The following is a 15,309-nucleotide window of genomic DNA, read 5'->3' as shown; positions in this document are numbered from 1 at the left end:
AAACAGTTGAGTATTTTCTTCCCCCATAATTATATCTCTTAGATACAAACAAAAAGGCAAACAGAAAGTTCGTATTTTTAATTGCACAAAATGTTTTACTTTAGAATTTGTGTTCTATTGAGCACAATTTGGATTGGCTCTAAAATTATTTATTCCCACCTGCTCCTCGACGACTAATCCGAGAGAGGGATTGAGCGATTTGCTAAATGCAGCCTTGCATGTTTTAGCTCACTTATTAGCGATTTTCACTTTACTTCGGCAGAATATGATTTTCAAAGCGGACCAATGTAGTAATTGATAAAAGGTTTTTCGATTTATGAAGCACAATTTTTACAAGGGTTATAGTTTAGTTTCCTCTGTCTTATATTCTGTATGCAATACAAAGCCTAACAGTGAAAGACTTAAAACGCCTTAGCCCATCTGGACTTCCTCTTTTTGTGTAAGTAGAAAAAAACATTGCACTAATTTAGTTTTTTTATGGTTGCTTTGTAATGCAATAACTGCACTAAATATAACCATGTATTATCTATTCACCGGACTCTATCACAGTGTGCTAGCGTGGCCCAACGGTCATTTCCTCAATTTCTGAGAAGAAAATAAGAGATTTCCTGCCTGTCGCTATATAGAATGCTTTCTATTTAAGAATATATATAAATAAAAAAATGCTAAGTAAAATACGACTAAGTGAAATAAACATGACATTTTATGTACTTTTAATGCTGCCATTGTCTTGTGCTTTCTTGAACGTTGTAGTTCTTAGGACAGAAATCTTGTCAATCGAGTCCAGGGAATTGATATCAGAGAACCTTTGTAGGGCTCTGGTGATATCTGTTTATGAAACATTTATTTTAACAGTGTCAGTCAAAGTTGGTTTTATTTGGTTTTATTCACTTCATAGATATCAATGTAGGAAACATCACATTCCAAAATACTCATCATAACCAGCCGACTGATGAAAGAAAAACCACCACATCTACCAGGTTCCTCTGGGAGACAAAAGTTATGCAATGTATTGGTATTTTTACACAATTTTAAAACTGTCACAAAAGGGTTATCTAATAAAATTAAAAAAACACAATGACAACCACTTCTGTGTGGTTACAGGGGCTCTTTGAAATATGTGTAGGTTTGGAGCTCACATTACTTTCCATACCTTCCCCACACAACAGACCAAGAGCCCTCTATTCTATTGTCTCTAAACCAGACAGCTATATGAACCCCAGGCCCTTACATCAGCCTAACATTTCATACAGTAGCCAGACTACAGTGGAGAAAGCCGAACTATGGAGGAATGAGAAAGGAGGAGAGAAGATAGTGGCAAGAGGAAGAGAAAGCCAAAAAAGCGGATGAGAAAAGTACAGAAGACAGCGAGGGAAGGAGGGGGATACCGTAGATGTTGAGAGACAGCAAAAAGAGAGATGATGAAAACAACTGAACACCCAGTGTGTGGTGGCAGGTCCAAGGGGGGTGTAACCATATAACATGATCTGGCACATCAGGCGAAGATGGTCTCCTCGCGTCTCTTCTTGGTGAGGATGGTACCAGGCTTGTGCTGGGCGTCGGGGTGGTTGGACAGCTCGGGGGGGCAGGTGGACACGGGGCTCTCCAGGAAAGCCTGCTTCAGGTCGTAGAACACTGACGAGTCCTCCTTGGTGAGGAAGGTCAGGGCCACACCGCTCTTCCCAGCACGACCTGTACGACCAATACGATGGATGTAGTCTGGAGGGGAGGGAGAGGGGGAAATGTCACAATAGGTAGTAAGAAAAAGTCTACACGGGTTAAAGCAACAAACAAACAAAATCACGTGACTGAAACTTAAGTCGATCTCGGATCGATTGTCTGGGGCCAAGTTAACCCTGCAGAATATACATGCATTATGATCTGCATGTTATTGTGTCAGTAAGGGGAAAACACTGCATTAAACCTTCTTTACTCTTACACACTGCTCCAAACTTTTAAAATGTTAGCCACCAAACAGAATTAAAGGAGCACCAGAAAGAGATTGATTTTGGATATAGTTAGGTTTACATTAGGCCTATATGAATCTCATGAGCAGCAGACCCTTTTCCTTTCATCCTGTGCTAATCAAATGTGCCTAGACGTACTGTCAAGTTACCAGGTTGTTAGCTAGCTAGGTAGCATGACTGAACAACGTTGTTTGTTATCAACCAATAATTAGAGGCCCGGGATTACTTTAAAAACGGCCTGCGACATGGTTTGTGAAATTATATAAAATGTGTGAATTCGGGATACAAAGGAAAAAAGGTAGCTCTGGTAATATGGGTCATATTTTTGGAATGGTTTGAGCTAGTGACAAGCAGTTTTCTTCGCTGTCAAGCGTGACTGTCGCAAAGATGTGCTCCATTTGTCCTCTATGGCATTCAGGAGGCTCAAGACAGCGAACTTGATCTCTAAATTATGTACATTATATTTTTTTAACTGATGGAGGAATAGATGCTCCTTAATCCATTTGCCGCAGTGAAGGAAAACTTGAACCCCTGTCTACAAATACGGAAGGCTGTGCAAAGTCGCTTTGACGTAATGAAAATCCAACAGACAGGTGAGTGACCTAGAGCTGGAACGATAAATTGAAAATTATCGACACCGACTATACCGATCACTTATCGCAGGCATTTTGCTAAAATTGTTTATTACGATAAGTAGCCTATACTAGAAAAATTTGAAGTTTTAAATGATTGGTGATTGTTAAATGGGACAATTGATGGCTACAACCAAACGAGTAGTTGAAACTATAATTTTAAAATAAATGTGATGCACATTAATGTTATAAACTTATCGTTCTATTTATCGTTATCACATAAATTCAGGCAATTTATCGCAATATGGATTTTTGTCCGTATTGCCCAGCTCTAGTGACCCCAGGGTCAAAGGTCATGGTGGTGGTCTTACCCTCGATGTTCTTGGCCATGTCGTAGTTGAGCACCATGGAGACGTCGTGGATGTCGATACCTCTCCCAGCCACGTCGGTGGCCACCAGGATGTCCTTGGCTCCAGCCTTCAGGTTGGACAGAGCAAACTCTCTCTGCTCCTGGCCCTTGCCACCGTGCAACGTGCAAGCATTGTACTGAGAGAGGGGGGGAAAGTAGAGAAATATAATTAGAAAGGGACCATTATCAACCTCCTGGTTCCTAGATTAGCCATAGTGGTGAAAGACCTGGATTTTAAAAAACATAGGTCAAAATATAAGTATTTGAGGTGCCCTTGATTTAGCACTGAGTTTGCACTTTTGGAGCTATTCCAGTTGTTACATTGTACCGGGAAAACAAACCAGCAAAGCTCAGGTATTAGAAAGTATTTGACCCAGTTCAGTGGTAAACATATCCCCTAATAAGAGCCTGAGGTCTCACCCCCATCTTCTCCAGAGACTTGGCCAGCACGTCGACACCCTTCTTCTGGTTGACGAAGATGATGATGGGCGGCTCGAACCCGCGCGCCAAAACATCCAGCAGCCTCTTCCTGGAAGACGAGAAAACAAGGGAGACTCGGCATTAGCTACAGCTTCAGGGATAGAAGTGGTGTGTGTGTGTGTCTCTGTGTGTGTGTGTGTTACCTCTTCTCTCCCTCTCCCATGAGCAGGACCTTTTGTTCCACTCTCTCGTGGGGTTTACCGGCTGAACCGATGTACACCACGGCCGGACGACGCAGGTAGTTACGGGCCAACCGCTCTACCGCCGCGGGCATGGTAGCTGTGAACATGACCGTCTGAGAAACAGAGAGGAGAGAGACGGATGGAGGAAAGGAGAGAGAAAAATGGAAGGAGGAACGGCAGGGGAGAGAGAATTATCTTCTTAAATTGTACAGCTAGCTTTAAGCTGATATTTTCTTCTGTGTGTGTTTATTTATCTGTCTAGGCTTTAACAATCTCTTACCTGTCTGTACTTGTGTTTTCCCATCTCGAAGTTCATCTTCATTTTCTCTGGGTCCTCTGCCTCGTCAGTGTCTGGTTTCTGATTGGTCACAGGGATGTACTCCAGGATCTTCTGGACGTCAGGCTCAAAGCCCATGTCTATCATGCGGTCAGCCTCATCCAGTACCACGTAGGTACAGCGACCCAGGACCAGGTATCTGTTCTCCAACACGTCTATCAGACGACCTGGGGTGGCTATTACTATCTGGAACACACAGACACGTTTACTCAGACGTCACAAGCATGCGTCTTCATATTGGCAATAAAATTGTGTGTGTGTGCGTGTGTGAATCTGCATGTTTTCTAGTGTCTGACCTCGCAGCCCATCCGGAGGCGGAAGCCCTGGTCCTCCCTGGAGATACCTCCGATGACGGCCACGGTGCGGATACCCAGAGGTTTCCCAAACTTAAGGGTCTCCTCCTCGATTTGCTGCGCCAGCTCACGGGTGGGGGCCAGGATCACTGCATACGGACCCTGGTCCGAGTCCTCAATCCTACAGGGCCAGGGGAAAGAGGGTGTGAGAAGGGTGTGTGTGTGGTTCGAAAGAAGGACATGCAACACTTGGAGAGTAGTTTGAGGGGTAACCCTCTGGCTGGGGTGGTGTGGCTCACCTTTCATCCTTGGGCAGGGTAGTGATCCAGACCAATAGGGGGATGAGGAAGGCAGCCGTTTTACCGCTACCCGTCTCAGCCACGCCGATGATGTCACGGTTCTGTAAGCCAATGGGGATGGCTTGTCTCTGGATAGGCGTTGGATCCTGGACAACAAGGGAAACAAAAAGGAAGTCATTTTTTTATACAGCAAGTAATGGCTTCAGTGCTGGATCAGGGGAAGACCCAAAAGGTGGCGTGTGCATCCGAAGTCTTCACAGCTGACCTTGTAGCCACAGTTGTCGATGACCTCCACGATGTGCGGGGGCAGGTTGTACTCCTTCCAGTTCCTGATGGGGTGGGGGATCTTGCCACCCTTGGTGGTGATACTGTAATCCTCCCTGAAGATACGCCAGTCCCTGTCCGCCATCTCCTCCAGCTTCTTCTGGGACCAGTGTCTGTCGTCCCACCGCTGCTTGGCCTCCTTCTTATGAACCTTCTTCAGCCGCACCCTGAGGAGCGGGAGGGGAGGGGAGGGGGATGGCGCAGAGATTAGAGAACGACAATCAACCTTTTTAAGCTGTTTCGATTTGATGTGTTTGAGAGCATGCTAGTTTGTCAGGTGTGTTTATGTGACTCACTCCTCCTGCTCCTTCTCCTCCAGTGTGCGTCTCGTCTCCATCATGTCGACGTAGAAATGTGACTGGTCTTTCTTCTGTTGCTTTAGGTCGATCCCAGCGATAAAGCCCCGCCCATACAGCTGGACCTGGTGCTTCTCCTTATAACTGAGAGACGGAGGCAGAGTGGGATATTAGAAGGGAAGAGAGCAGGTGCATTAGAGAAAGCCAAATGTCTATTGAAGGAGCAAAGTGGTTAATGGTTGCCCGTATCCAAATTAGAGGTCTTCACGGGTCCAAAAAGTTGGACCCGTGGATTTCCCACCTGACCTATACGCATAAATTAAGTTTAAAAGACCTGTGAAGGACAGTCAGACCCGTTCTGAAAAGGACCGTGGAAAAACAGACCCCTGCCAGTTCGGATCTGAGAGACTCGTTCAGATCCAAGAGAGAGAGAGAGAGAGAGAGAGAGAAACCTCCAACCAGGCGCTGCCAGCGCCATAAATAAACAAGTGACATTTAGCCATAGTTACGTGTCCTTAAAAACAGCCTATAACAAATTACTCAGAATTTCATGTCTGTTGGACCCGTGAAGACCTCTAATCCAAATAATAGATCTAATTCGGACACATCTCATGTAACACCATGTTTGTGAAACTGTGAATGTATCGTCCCAGCGTTCATCTGCAGACTCACATGGGGTTGTAGTCTGTAGATGTGTCTTCAGAGGCGTCCCACTCAAAGACAAACTTCCTGTCGTTCAGGTGACGTGTCCGCCGGCGCTTCTTAGTCCCGCCCAGGTAACGCTCCTGATTGGACAGAGACAGACGGGTGTGAGATGGCACAGTACACCTGCTCAAACACTTAGTTCAACCAATCATATCAAAGCTCATGATTGAACTAATCAGAGAATCTCCAGTGAACATGCTTTTTAGTCAAGGGTCATATTCACTAGGAATCAAACACAGGAAGACAAACTCAAACAGGCAGGGACGACATTACGTTGTCCAATAAGAAACGTTGTTTTCATTTTCTGTTGCAAAATGTTTTGCTAGGTTTTGCTACAGTGTCCATGAATGAATACAATCCAGAAATGGGCTTAACCTGTATTCCTGAAACCAGCCCATGGCAGATCCTCAATCTCCAGACTAACCTTGATGGCCTGGAGCTCCTTGCCCTTATCCTTCTCCTCTCTGATCTTCTGTCTTCCGTCGTCCGCTTGGTCCCCGTTGTTCTCTCGCTCCATCCGTTCTCTCCGTTCTCGTCTGTCCCTCTCCTGGGGGTCCTCTGGGACACGGACAGACATCCACTTTGAGCCAACAGCAGGTTCAATGGAACTATGAAAAAAACTTCAACCCTAACTCCAAGCACTGTCAGAGACCTAACCAGAGGTCTAACAGTGTGATATCTAACTGCCAGAAACCTAGGCCGTATTCAGTGGGGTGAAACGTTACTGAACGTCCAGATAGAAACATGATGTAGAACAGCCATGCTTCTATGTCATGTAGAATATGGAATCAGTTAAGTTCTTTAGAAGACATTTCTATCAGAAACATACAGAATATTGTGACCTGACTAACCCCAAGCCGCTCCTACTCACCCACATCTTCCTCCTGACTAACCCCAAGCCCCTCCTACCTCACCCATCATCTCCTCTCCACTAACCCCAAGCCCCTGCTACTCACCCATCATCTTCCTCCTGACTAACCCCAAGCCCCTCCTACCTCACCCATCATCTTCCTCCTGACTAACCCCAAGCCCCTCCTCCTCACCCATCATCTTCCTCCCGATGTCCTGGAACATCCTCCTCTTCTTCCGGTCCTCATCGATAGTCTTCTTCTTCTCCTCGGTCTGCTGCTGCCTCCTTTTCAGAGCCTCTGCCTCGCGCTCCGCCTTGGACAGGAACTTGGGCTGAGAGAGAGAAAGAAAGAGAGGGAGAGAAATAAAGGGGAAAATGTTTTGAACTACGAAAACATTCAAATTCAATGTGGAGAAACATAGCTTAACATTCTTAATTGTTACACTCCCATCTTGCTCCTCACTGCAACAGGGCCTCGTGTAGCTCAGTTGGTAGAGCATGGCGCTTGCAACGCCAGGGTTGTGGGTTCGATTCCCACAGGGGGCCAGTATGAAAAATGTATGCACTCACTAACTGTAAGTCGCTCTGGATAAGAGCGTCTGCTAAATGACTAAAAAATTAAATAAAAAAACACCAAACAGATTGACTACCAAATGGGCACTATGGTCTCACCTTTGCCTCCGCCTCCTCCTCTGCTTTCTTCTTGGCAAGAAGCTCCTCTAGAGACAGCGGCTGGACCTAAGAGAGATACAGAGAAATACTCATCATGAAACACAATCACACCTCAAGATACATCCCGACGTGGTGGTAGTTAGCTGGGCTTTGGAGAATGGAGAGACTACTCCCTCCTTACCTTTCCTTTCTTCTTCTTGTCCTCTTCCTCATCCTCCTCTTTTTTCAAATCCTTCTCCCTCTTTATCCTGTCCTTGGACTTGGGGGAGATGCTTCTGTAAGAAGAAGTAACCACCCAAGTTGAAAAAGTAAAGAAAGAAAATAAGCTCTGAAAATGGCTCTGCATATTACGTGATGTTTTAAAGACTCATAGCTCACACTCAGTTACTGAATGGCACAAAGTGGGAGTGTTCCAGATAAACATTCTGCTGAGAATATCAGATCTTTGTAATGCCTAGAGACGTTTTTAACGTCTCTGGATGGAACCATATCAATAGGACACTATGATCTTGTAATCGGCTCAAGCCTGCACCGAACACTCACCCTGTGACTAAAACATCAGTCTGACTCAAGCCTACAGACCTGGATTTCTTGCTGCAGTCTTTGTCTCTGCGGTGACCGTCCTTGTCTCTGTCCTTGCGACCCCGCTCTCTGTTCTTGTCCCGGTCATGCTCCTTCTCTCTCTCCTTGTCCTTCAGACGGCGATCTCTTGAGGGGAAGGAAAGGTCAGATACATAGCTGGACACCTTTCAAATACAGTGGAAAGACCTAGCCAGAATAGTTTTGATCGGTCGGTCGCAGTAAGTACATCTTCCCTACAGGTCGAAATGCACTGCTGCCATAATCAGGGCAGTGTGGAATATGGCTTGAAAAATTTACCTCAATCCAGGGATGGAAGATGTCGATATACTCCTAATATTCCCATTATCCAAAGTGATAAATCGAGAAGATTGAAATACTGCTAATTTTTTATTTAACAGCCTTTTTCGTCCTCATGCTAGGTAGCAGAAGACAGCAACCATTTTGGAATGGCACGTAGAACAACAAAGGATAGTCAGCCAATCAGGCTCTGAGCGGACTACTTCGTTACGCTGTGGAAATGTCAAAATAAAATCCAAACATGGCTGCTATGGCTTCTGCTACCTAGCATGAGGACGAAAAAGGCAGTTTAATACAAAACTAGCAGTAATTCAAACTTCTCGATTTGTCACTTTAGATCAGTGTTTCCCATCCCTGGTCCTCAAGTACCACCAACAGTACACATTTGTATTGTAACCCTAGACAAGCACACCTGATTCAACTTATCAACTAATCATCAAGCCCTCAATGAGCTGAATGAGTTGCTTGTCCAGGGCTACAACAGAAATGTGTGCTGTTGGGGGTACTTGAGGACCAGGGTTGGTAAACACTGCTTTAGAGAATAGGAATATTAAGAGTACAGCAACATCTTCCATCCCTGGATTCCACGCTGCCCTGATTATGTCAGCAGTGCGTTTCAACCTGTAGGGAAGATGTACTTAATGTGACCGAAAGGTTGAAACTATTCTGGCAGGTTGTTTCGCATTCACCCACTACCAGTAATGCATCATTCAAACCTTTCTGCGGATTTGGATCGGTTGCGTTCACGAGAGCGTTGGCGTGGTTTCCGGTCCTTGGACGGGGAGCCTTTGCGTTCACGCTCTCGTGAGCGACTGCGTTTCCGCTCCCGATCCTTATCCTTGACTCCTGAGGTCTCTGCTGCATCGTTCTTGTCGGTTGGATCACCAGCCATCTGTGAGGACAGAATAAGTATAGCTTTGAGTTGTAGGTCCTCAAGTCCATTTTACCATAATCTCAGTGCATTAGGTCACCAACCCCCATTATTAAGTTCTGATTGTCTCCCTTTATCGATTTAATGAACAACATCATCATCATCCTATCAACTAGCTAATCTTTTTTTTTAACAACTGGGAACTCTGGTGAAAAAACGAGCTCCGACTGGGGAAAATCGTTTTTAACGTCATCCAACTCTGAATTCCATCTCGGGTCTCTTTCTAGAGCTCCGACATTCTGACCTTTAGATCACTGACGTCATGATCAGACATCGATTTGACCTCAGAGTTCCCAGTTGTTTTGAACGGGGCATTTGCTTCTTGAAAATCCTATATCTTATGGTGCGTTCAAGACAACTGGGAACTCTGAAAAATACAAGGTCAAATCATGACGTCAGTGATCGTCAGGTCAGAAAGTCGGAGTTCTAGAAGGAGGCCCGAGTTCCCGAGTTGGATGACATTTCAAATAGATTTTTCCTATTCGGAGCTCGTTTTTTCCGAGCTCCCAGTTGTTTTGAACGCGGCATCGAAAACTTGACTGCTGACATGCAAAAGATGTTGGGACTGTATCAACAGTGGTCTAATGAAAAAAATGCATGTTTTTGAGTGGATTTTTCTTTTAACTTCCTAACGTTACCTAGCTACTGGTAACGTTAGCTAGCTAGCTAGCTAGCAAGCAAGCTCGTTAACAATGACTAGCGGACAGATATAGTGAGATTGAACACATTTCATGGATTAAAGTCCAAACATTCTTTATAAACACTGCAACTGTAAGGTTTTACAGCATAACATAAGCAAGTAAAATGGATGTATATAACTTAAAATACGAACCATGGTCACTTAAAAACAAGATGCTTACGAACTATCTTCGTTTTACCAAGCCACCATGTTGCACTACGCCACAGATGAAAAGAACAGCGGATTCTGAGTCTGGGAATTGTGGTTTTCTAGAGGCGTTGCACAGTGGAGTTTCAGAATGGCGTTAAAACCCTTTTCAATACATTTCCCAAGAAACACCAGTACAAGATTAGGACCCACATTGTTTAGAACAAGGATACCTAAATGCCTGCGTGGTAATTAATTGAGCTGTTATGTACTTTTGAAACGCAAGGTGGCGCAAACTTGCTCATGTGTTTTCAACAGACGAGAAGCTAGTCTGCTGCTCTCTGATAGATAGTCTAGCCAATGATGTAGTAGCCTATGTAAACAATATAATACAGCCTTTGGATACAGTAGGCCAGATATGAAGAGACTGTTCTACATATACCAATTGAAGATCCCCAAGTGTATGCAATAAACAAGAGCAGAGTCCTTATATTATGAGATGCATCCTGCAGAATTTTCTCATGAGTTACATGTATTGTAGCAAATGCTGTTTGCATATTTTATTTTATTTGTTTGGCACCTAGTTTACTTGTTAATCCCTGGTCCCCCATCTAAATGGAACAAACAGTACATGGAGTCTTCGATTCTTGAGGAATCTTTAGCAAATTGGAATGTAAACACAGCCCCTCAGACAACTGAATGGAAGACTGAATTATAATAATGCTTCTACTTATGAAAGTGGTGGTCATTTTTATTTTTAGATGATGGATGTGATAAGTGTTCAGTGGTTTAATAATCTGTGTTTCCCTTCCTTTGAGAGAGGAACACTCCACTTGAGTCATCTTATTACAATGTTCCGGAGAAGAGAACGGAAGCATTCTATCAATAGAATATCCATTAGGTTTACATTGGTTGAAATTAATTTGTGGCATTCCACTTCTATATTTCACTATGACATTAAAAGGAAAGGAAATCCACCATCAGAAATTTCACCTAACTGTGTATCTATCGCCTATTATTGAAAGGGCTTTTAGCTCCCCATTCATCTGCAGTATCATGAAACAGGTAGGTGATAGAGAGATTTACATTTTTAGTCATTTAGCAGACGCTCTTATCCAGAGCAACTCACAGTTAGTGAGTTATGTTTAATACTGGCCCCCTGTGGGAAATGAACCCACAACCCTGGCATTGCAAACACCATGCTCTACCAACTGAGCTATATCCCTGCCGGCCATTCCCTCCCCTACCCTGGACAAATTGTGCGCTGCCCCATGGGTCTCCCGGTCACGGCTGGCGACGACAGAGCCTGGATTCGAACCAGGATCTCTAGTGGCACAGCTAACACTGCGATGCAGTGCCTTAGACCACTGCGCCACTCGGGAGACTGGAGAGGGAAAAAGAGACAGCCGGTTCCATTTTGCCATGTGAGATTTAGTCAGCCCTCTGTTCATGTAGAGACTGTCGATCATGTTATTGAATGACAGGTGTTTCTCTCAGAACCAATTCCTGCCCGGCTGCCCCTCAGCTTTCCCCCATCTGTCCTTGGAGTTACTGTTCTCCTTTATCCTCTCTGTACAGTCCCTTGCAGCCCCCACTAGATTCCTGGGCCCGCCTCTCCCTATCCCACTAAGAGCCACGTGCCTTATACCCCCCACTCTCTACGGACTCTGCACTGTAGTCAGCAGATTTTCAAAAAATGATGTCTCTCTCTGAAATTGAGGATAGTTGTATCTAGAAGATCTGATTAAAGGATGATTAGCTTTATCTGCCATTTGGAGCCACAATCCCACATCCCCTCAAAGAGGACACACACACGTGCACACAGACAAGCAGACAGGAACAACGAGGCATAGTACAGTAGGCTACTATAGCGGAAGTATAGTTGGGTGATAGGGAATTGATGGCTTTTGTAGGATAGCCTATGTCAGAGTATCAAAGTCACTGTCTTCATATCAGGCCTCTCAATCTACTATAGTCTGTGCAAGGGTAAACACAGAGTTTAAGGACAGACAGCCTCGCCAGGAGCTGAGATGAGAGAGGAGCTGATTCTTATTCTGGGCCTGCCTTTGGCTCCAGGGGGACATTGAGAGAGAGGTGTGGAGCAGCTACGGATGAGAAAACTATATCAGCATGGAGACAGATCAAAGTTGATGCTAAACAGGGGTGAAACTGAAATACAACAGCGGGAAACAATACAATAATTATTCACTAGGTTGCATAGTAACGGTGGATGCTGTTATGAATATGGGGTGAGGCTGTCAATGAAAATCTTTCTCTTTCTGTATTTTGTTTTTTTCTTTTCTCATCTGTGGACAAAAGAGGAGAAATCAAAGATGAAAATGAAGCGCAACTGTAGACAGGGTTAATACTGTATCTGCATATTCATACACAGCTTCAGTGACAGTGTTATGAAACAAAGCAATGCACATCTATCAAACACTATGTATCGATTTTAAATGGAACGGAATATAGGCTATGTAATTGATCTTTAAGGTTGGTTGAGTGACAAAATATGTCTTGAGGCAAAGGATTTTCTCACAAAGAATGCATGGACACATCAAGGTCAACGGCATGATTGTGTATATTTTTGGTGTATGAAAAACCTCAGCCGACAATTCACACACACACACAAACTTTATACCATCCTACTGTTGCAATGACAACAGTTCTTGCCACAAAAATAAATTGCCTGACATAGACAGATTTGAGAGAAAAATGTCATGTTATCATGTGTTCTTTGCTTGCTCCTGGCTAAATCATAATAAGTCTGGAGTGAAAAATAAACAAAATCCCCAAAATGCTCTACACTGTACGAAAAATCTTGTTGTTTCAACTAATTATTATTAAGTAACTATTTAATCAGTCTTTTTTTTGTTTACTTAACTTTTCGGTCCAAGTGTTACCTGAACTAAAAACAGTTAGTTGGCCCAAACTTAGCTCCAACATGAGAAAACGTAGGCAAAAATTCAGTCAACTTAAAATGATGTGTTTGCTCAAATTGTCTCATTGTTCATTCAACTAGAAATTATAATTTGGGCATTTTACCTAAAAAAGGATGTGGAACTAGTTACACACACACACAGTGCTTAAGATCTTCGACTTCCGACTTTAGTGTTTTCAAAAATCGAGCTCTGACTGGGAAAAATCAATTTGAACGGTCATCCGACCTGAAGATCACTGACGTCATGATTTTACCTCAGATTTTTCCAAGTTCCCAGTTGTTTTGAACGTGGCATAAAAGGTTGTGAGTTTAAATCCCAGGTGAGGACATGTTGAATAATAATAATTACTTCATACATGAACATGCACAATGTAATCATGTATGTCAACGTGTGTCAAATATGTAAGTTGAAAACATTGTATGTTAAAAGCACTGTGTGTGTGTGTGTAATGAGTTCCACAGCCTTTTTTAGATAAGATGAACAAATAATAATTTCTAGTTGAATTAACATATGAGACAAGTTGAGCAAACACATCATTTTAAGTTGACTTAATTTTTGCCTACGTTTTCTCCAGATGGAGCTAAGTTTGGGCCAACAATTTTTTTCAGTTCAGGTAACACTTGACTGAAAAGTTGAGTAAACAAAGAAAGGCTGTGGAACCAGTTACTTAATAACAGTGGCGGCTCCTGAAAAAATTCTCAGGGGGGGCAATTTTTCTGATGATTTAGGTGACCTACACACATTTTTAAAAAGATATGTCCAGCAACAACATGAAGACAGGGGCAGCATATAAGTCAATACCAGAAGCATTTATTGACTGATCTCAAAAGTGTTGGCTTACAAAATCAAAATAAGTTATCACAGTAAAAATAATCAAGGGTGTTCTTTCACATTCCTCAACACTGCATAAACAATATGCATTTCCATAAACAAATGAAATATCAGCTGAAAATACAGCATCTTGGTATTTGTTCAGATTGCAGGATCAACAAGAGCTTTTACCACATTTTTTGCCTCATGGTTGAATTGGAAATATGTGCACCTGAGCATAATTCACAACAAGCAAGCAGGAGCTTTTGATAGAGGCTACTGAAAACATTGATGCAAGTTATTGGTAATAAGACATTTTTATAGACTTTCATATTCTGCCCTCTTGTATAGATTTGTGAAAATGAACAGTGATAGACATTTTGCCTGAAAACAGAATTTGAAAGTAATTTCTAGAAAAGGTAAACACAGCTATCTGTATGGCTTTGTAAAAACGAACAACCATATTCTGGCCAATTGTATAGATTTGTAAATATGAACAACCATATTCTGGCCAATTGTATAGATTTGTTGTTTTTTAAAAATGAAAAATAACTATTTTAAACAACATCAACTGTGAACTGATTTGGGCGTGTGTGTGTTAAAGAGACAGACAGGGAGGGACAAAGAGAGAGAGAGGCTACATTACTTGTACTGAAACTGTTCTCTTCTCTGTTTCAATACAGCAAAGCGTTCAATGACTTTCTCATTGAAATCAGGCATGCTGAGGACTAGTTCCCTCTCCATGGAAAGCATGGCCAGTGCATTCAGACGTTCCTGGCCCATTGAATTTCGCAGGAATGTCTTAACTCGTGTCAAAGTTGAGAAACATCTCTCAGCTTCAGCTGTTGTCATGGGAGTAGTTATGAGGATGTTCAACAGAGTCACAGTCTCAGAGAACGTCTCCTGGAGGTTGTAGCTCATGAGAACCTGGTACAGTGCCAGTGCACCACAGCATCCCTTGAATTCAGGATTCTCATAGATCAGAGATAGTTCTGTCTTGAGCTTTGCCTTGCTCAGCATGGGGTATGCATTCACAGTGGCATTCAGAGCCTCATCAGGAAATGAATGGCAGTACCTTTCAAACATGTCTGCTTGCAGTAAGGTAGCACTCACAAGGTGGCCAGAGAAAGAGAACCTTTCTTTGGTGTGATCCAGGATGGTGTTGCAGACCTCTTCAGACAGCCTCTGCTTCTCCTCTTCTCTCAAAGCTGTTCTGGGTCTTTTGGCTCCTGTTGCTTCTTGCAGCTGCTGTTGAGAGGAGTCCCTGAAGGCAAACAGACCAATGTGTTTGTTGGCTTTGTACAGTACTGTTGTCTATGTGATGCACAGGTATATGCAATGTATCCATGTATAGTACAAATACTTCAGTTCCACTTAAAATGGGCAGGGATGCATAAAGTCTTTAGTGTTTAAGTTAGCCTTTGTGTCTCACATAGCCTGGATGTTCAGCACAGTATACAGTGGTGCTCATAAGCTTATGATCCCATGCTAAAGTTGACTAAAAAGAGGAATAAAAAAGAAAAGAAAATTGGTGT

The 15,309-nt window shown here is 43.3% G+C and overlaps 1 protein-coding gene across 1 annotated transcript; it reads right to left on the bottom strand.

Moving 5' to 3' along the window:
- Positions 1-867: 867 nt before the first annotated feature.
- On the bottom strand, positions 868-10,118 carry ddx23 (DEAD (Asp-Glu-Ala-Asp) box polypeptide 23). Its single transcript, XM_084185175.1, has 17 exons — positions 10,029-10,118; positions 8,982-9,157; positions 7,969-8,094; positions 7,568-7,661; positions 7,387-7,452; positions 6,908-7,046; positions 6,289-6,422; positions 5,832-5,944; positions 5,160-5,303; positions 4,805-5,030; positions 4,540-4,685; positions 4,244-4,421; positions 3,891-4,133; positions 3,572-3,723; positions 3,369-3,477; positions 2,911-3,085; positions 868-1,719 (listed from the first exon to the last, which is right to left on the bottom strand). Exons 1-17 carry the CDS (start codon positions 10,029-10,031, stop codon positions 1,496-1,498), a joined length of 2,448 nt encoding a protein of 815 aa, XP_084041301.1. The 5' UTR covers positions 10,032-10,118; the 3' UTR covers positions 868-1,495.
- Between the last annotated feature and the right edge of the window lie 5,191 nt (positions 10,119-15,309).

This window comes from Coregonus lavaretus (assembly GCF_964263955.1).
Source record: "Coregonus lavaretus genome assembly, chromosome: 20".
NCBI classification, from domain to species: domain Eukaryota; kingdom Metazoa; phylum Chordata; class Actinopteri; order Salmoniformes; family Salmonidae; genus Coregonus; species Coregonus lavaretus.
This window is presented reverse-complemented; position numbering and strand designations above follow the sequence as displayed.

Bases quoted from the DNA above. Each gene is read 5' to 3' on its own strand.
- ddx23 (XM_084185175.1), bottom strand. The intron at 7,047-7,386 runs GTGAGACCATAG...TCTCTCTCTCAG, and splicing joins AGGAGGAGGCGGAGGCAAAG to CCCAAGTTCCTGTCCAAGGC. The intron at 5,945-6,288 runs GTTAGTCTGGAG...CTGTCCAATCAG, and splicing joins AGGAGCTCCAGGCCATCAAG to GAGCGTTACCTGGGCGGGAC.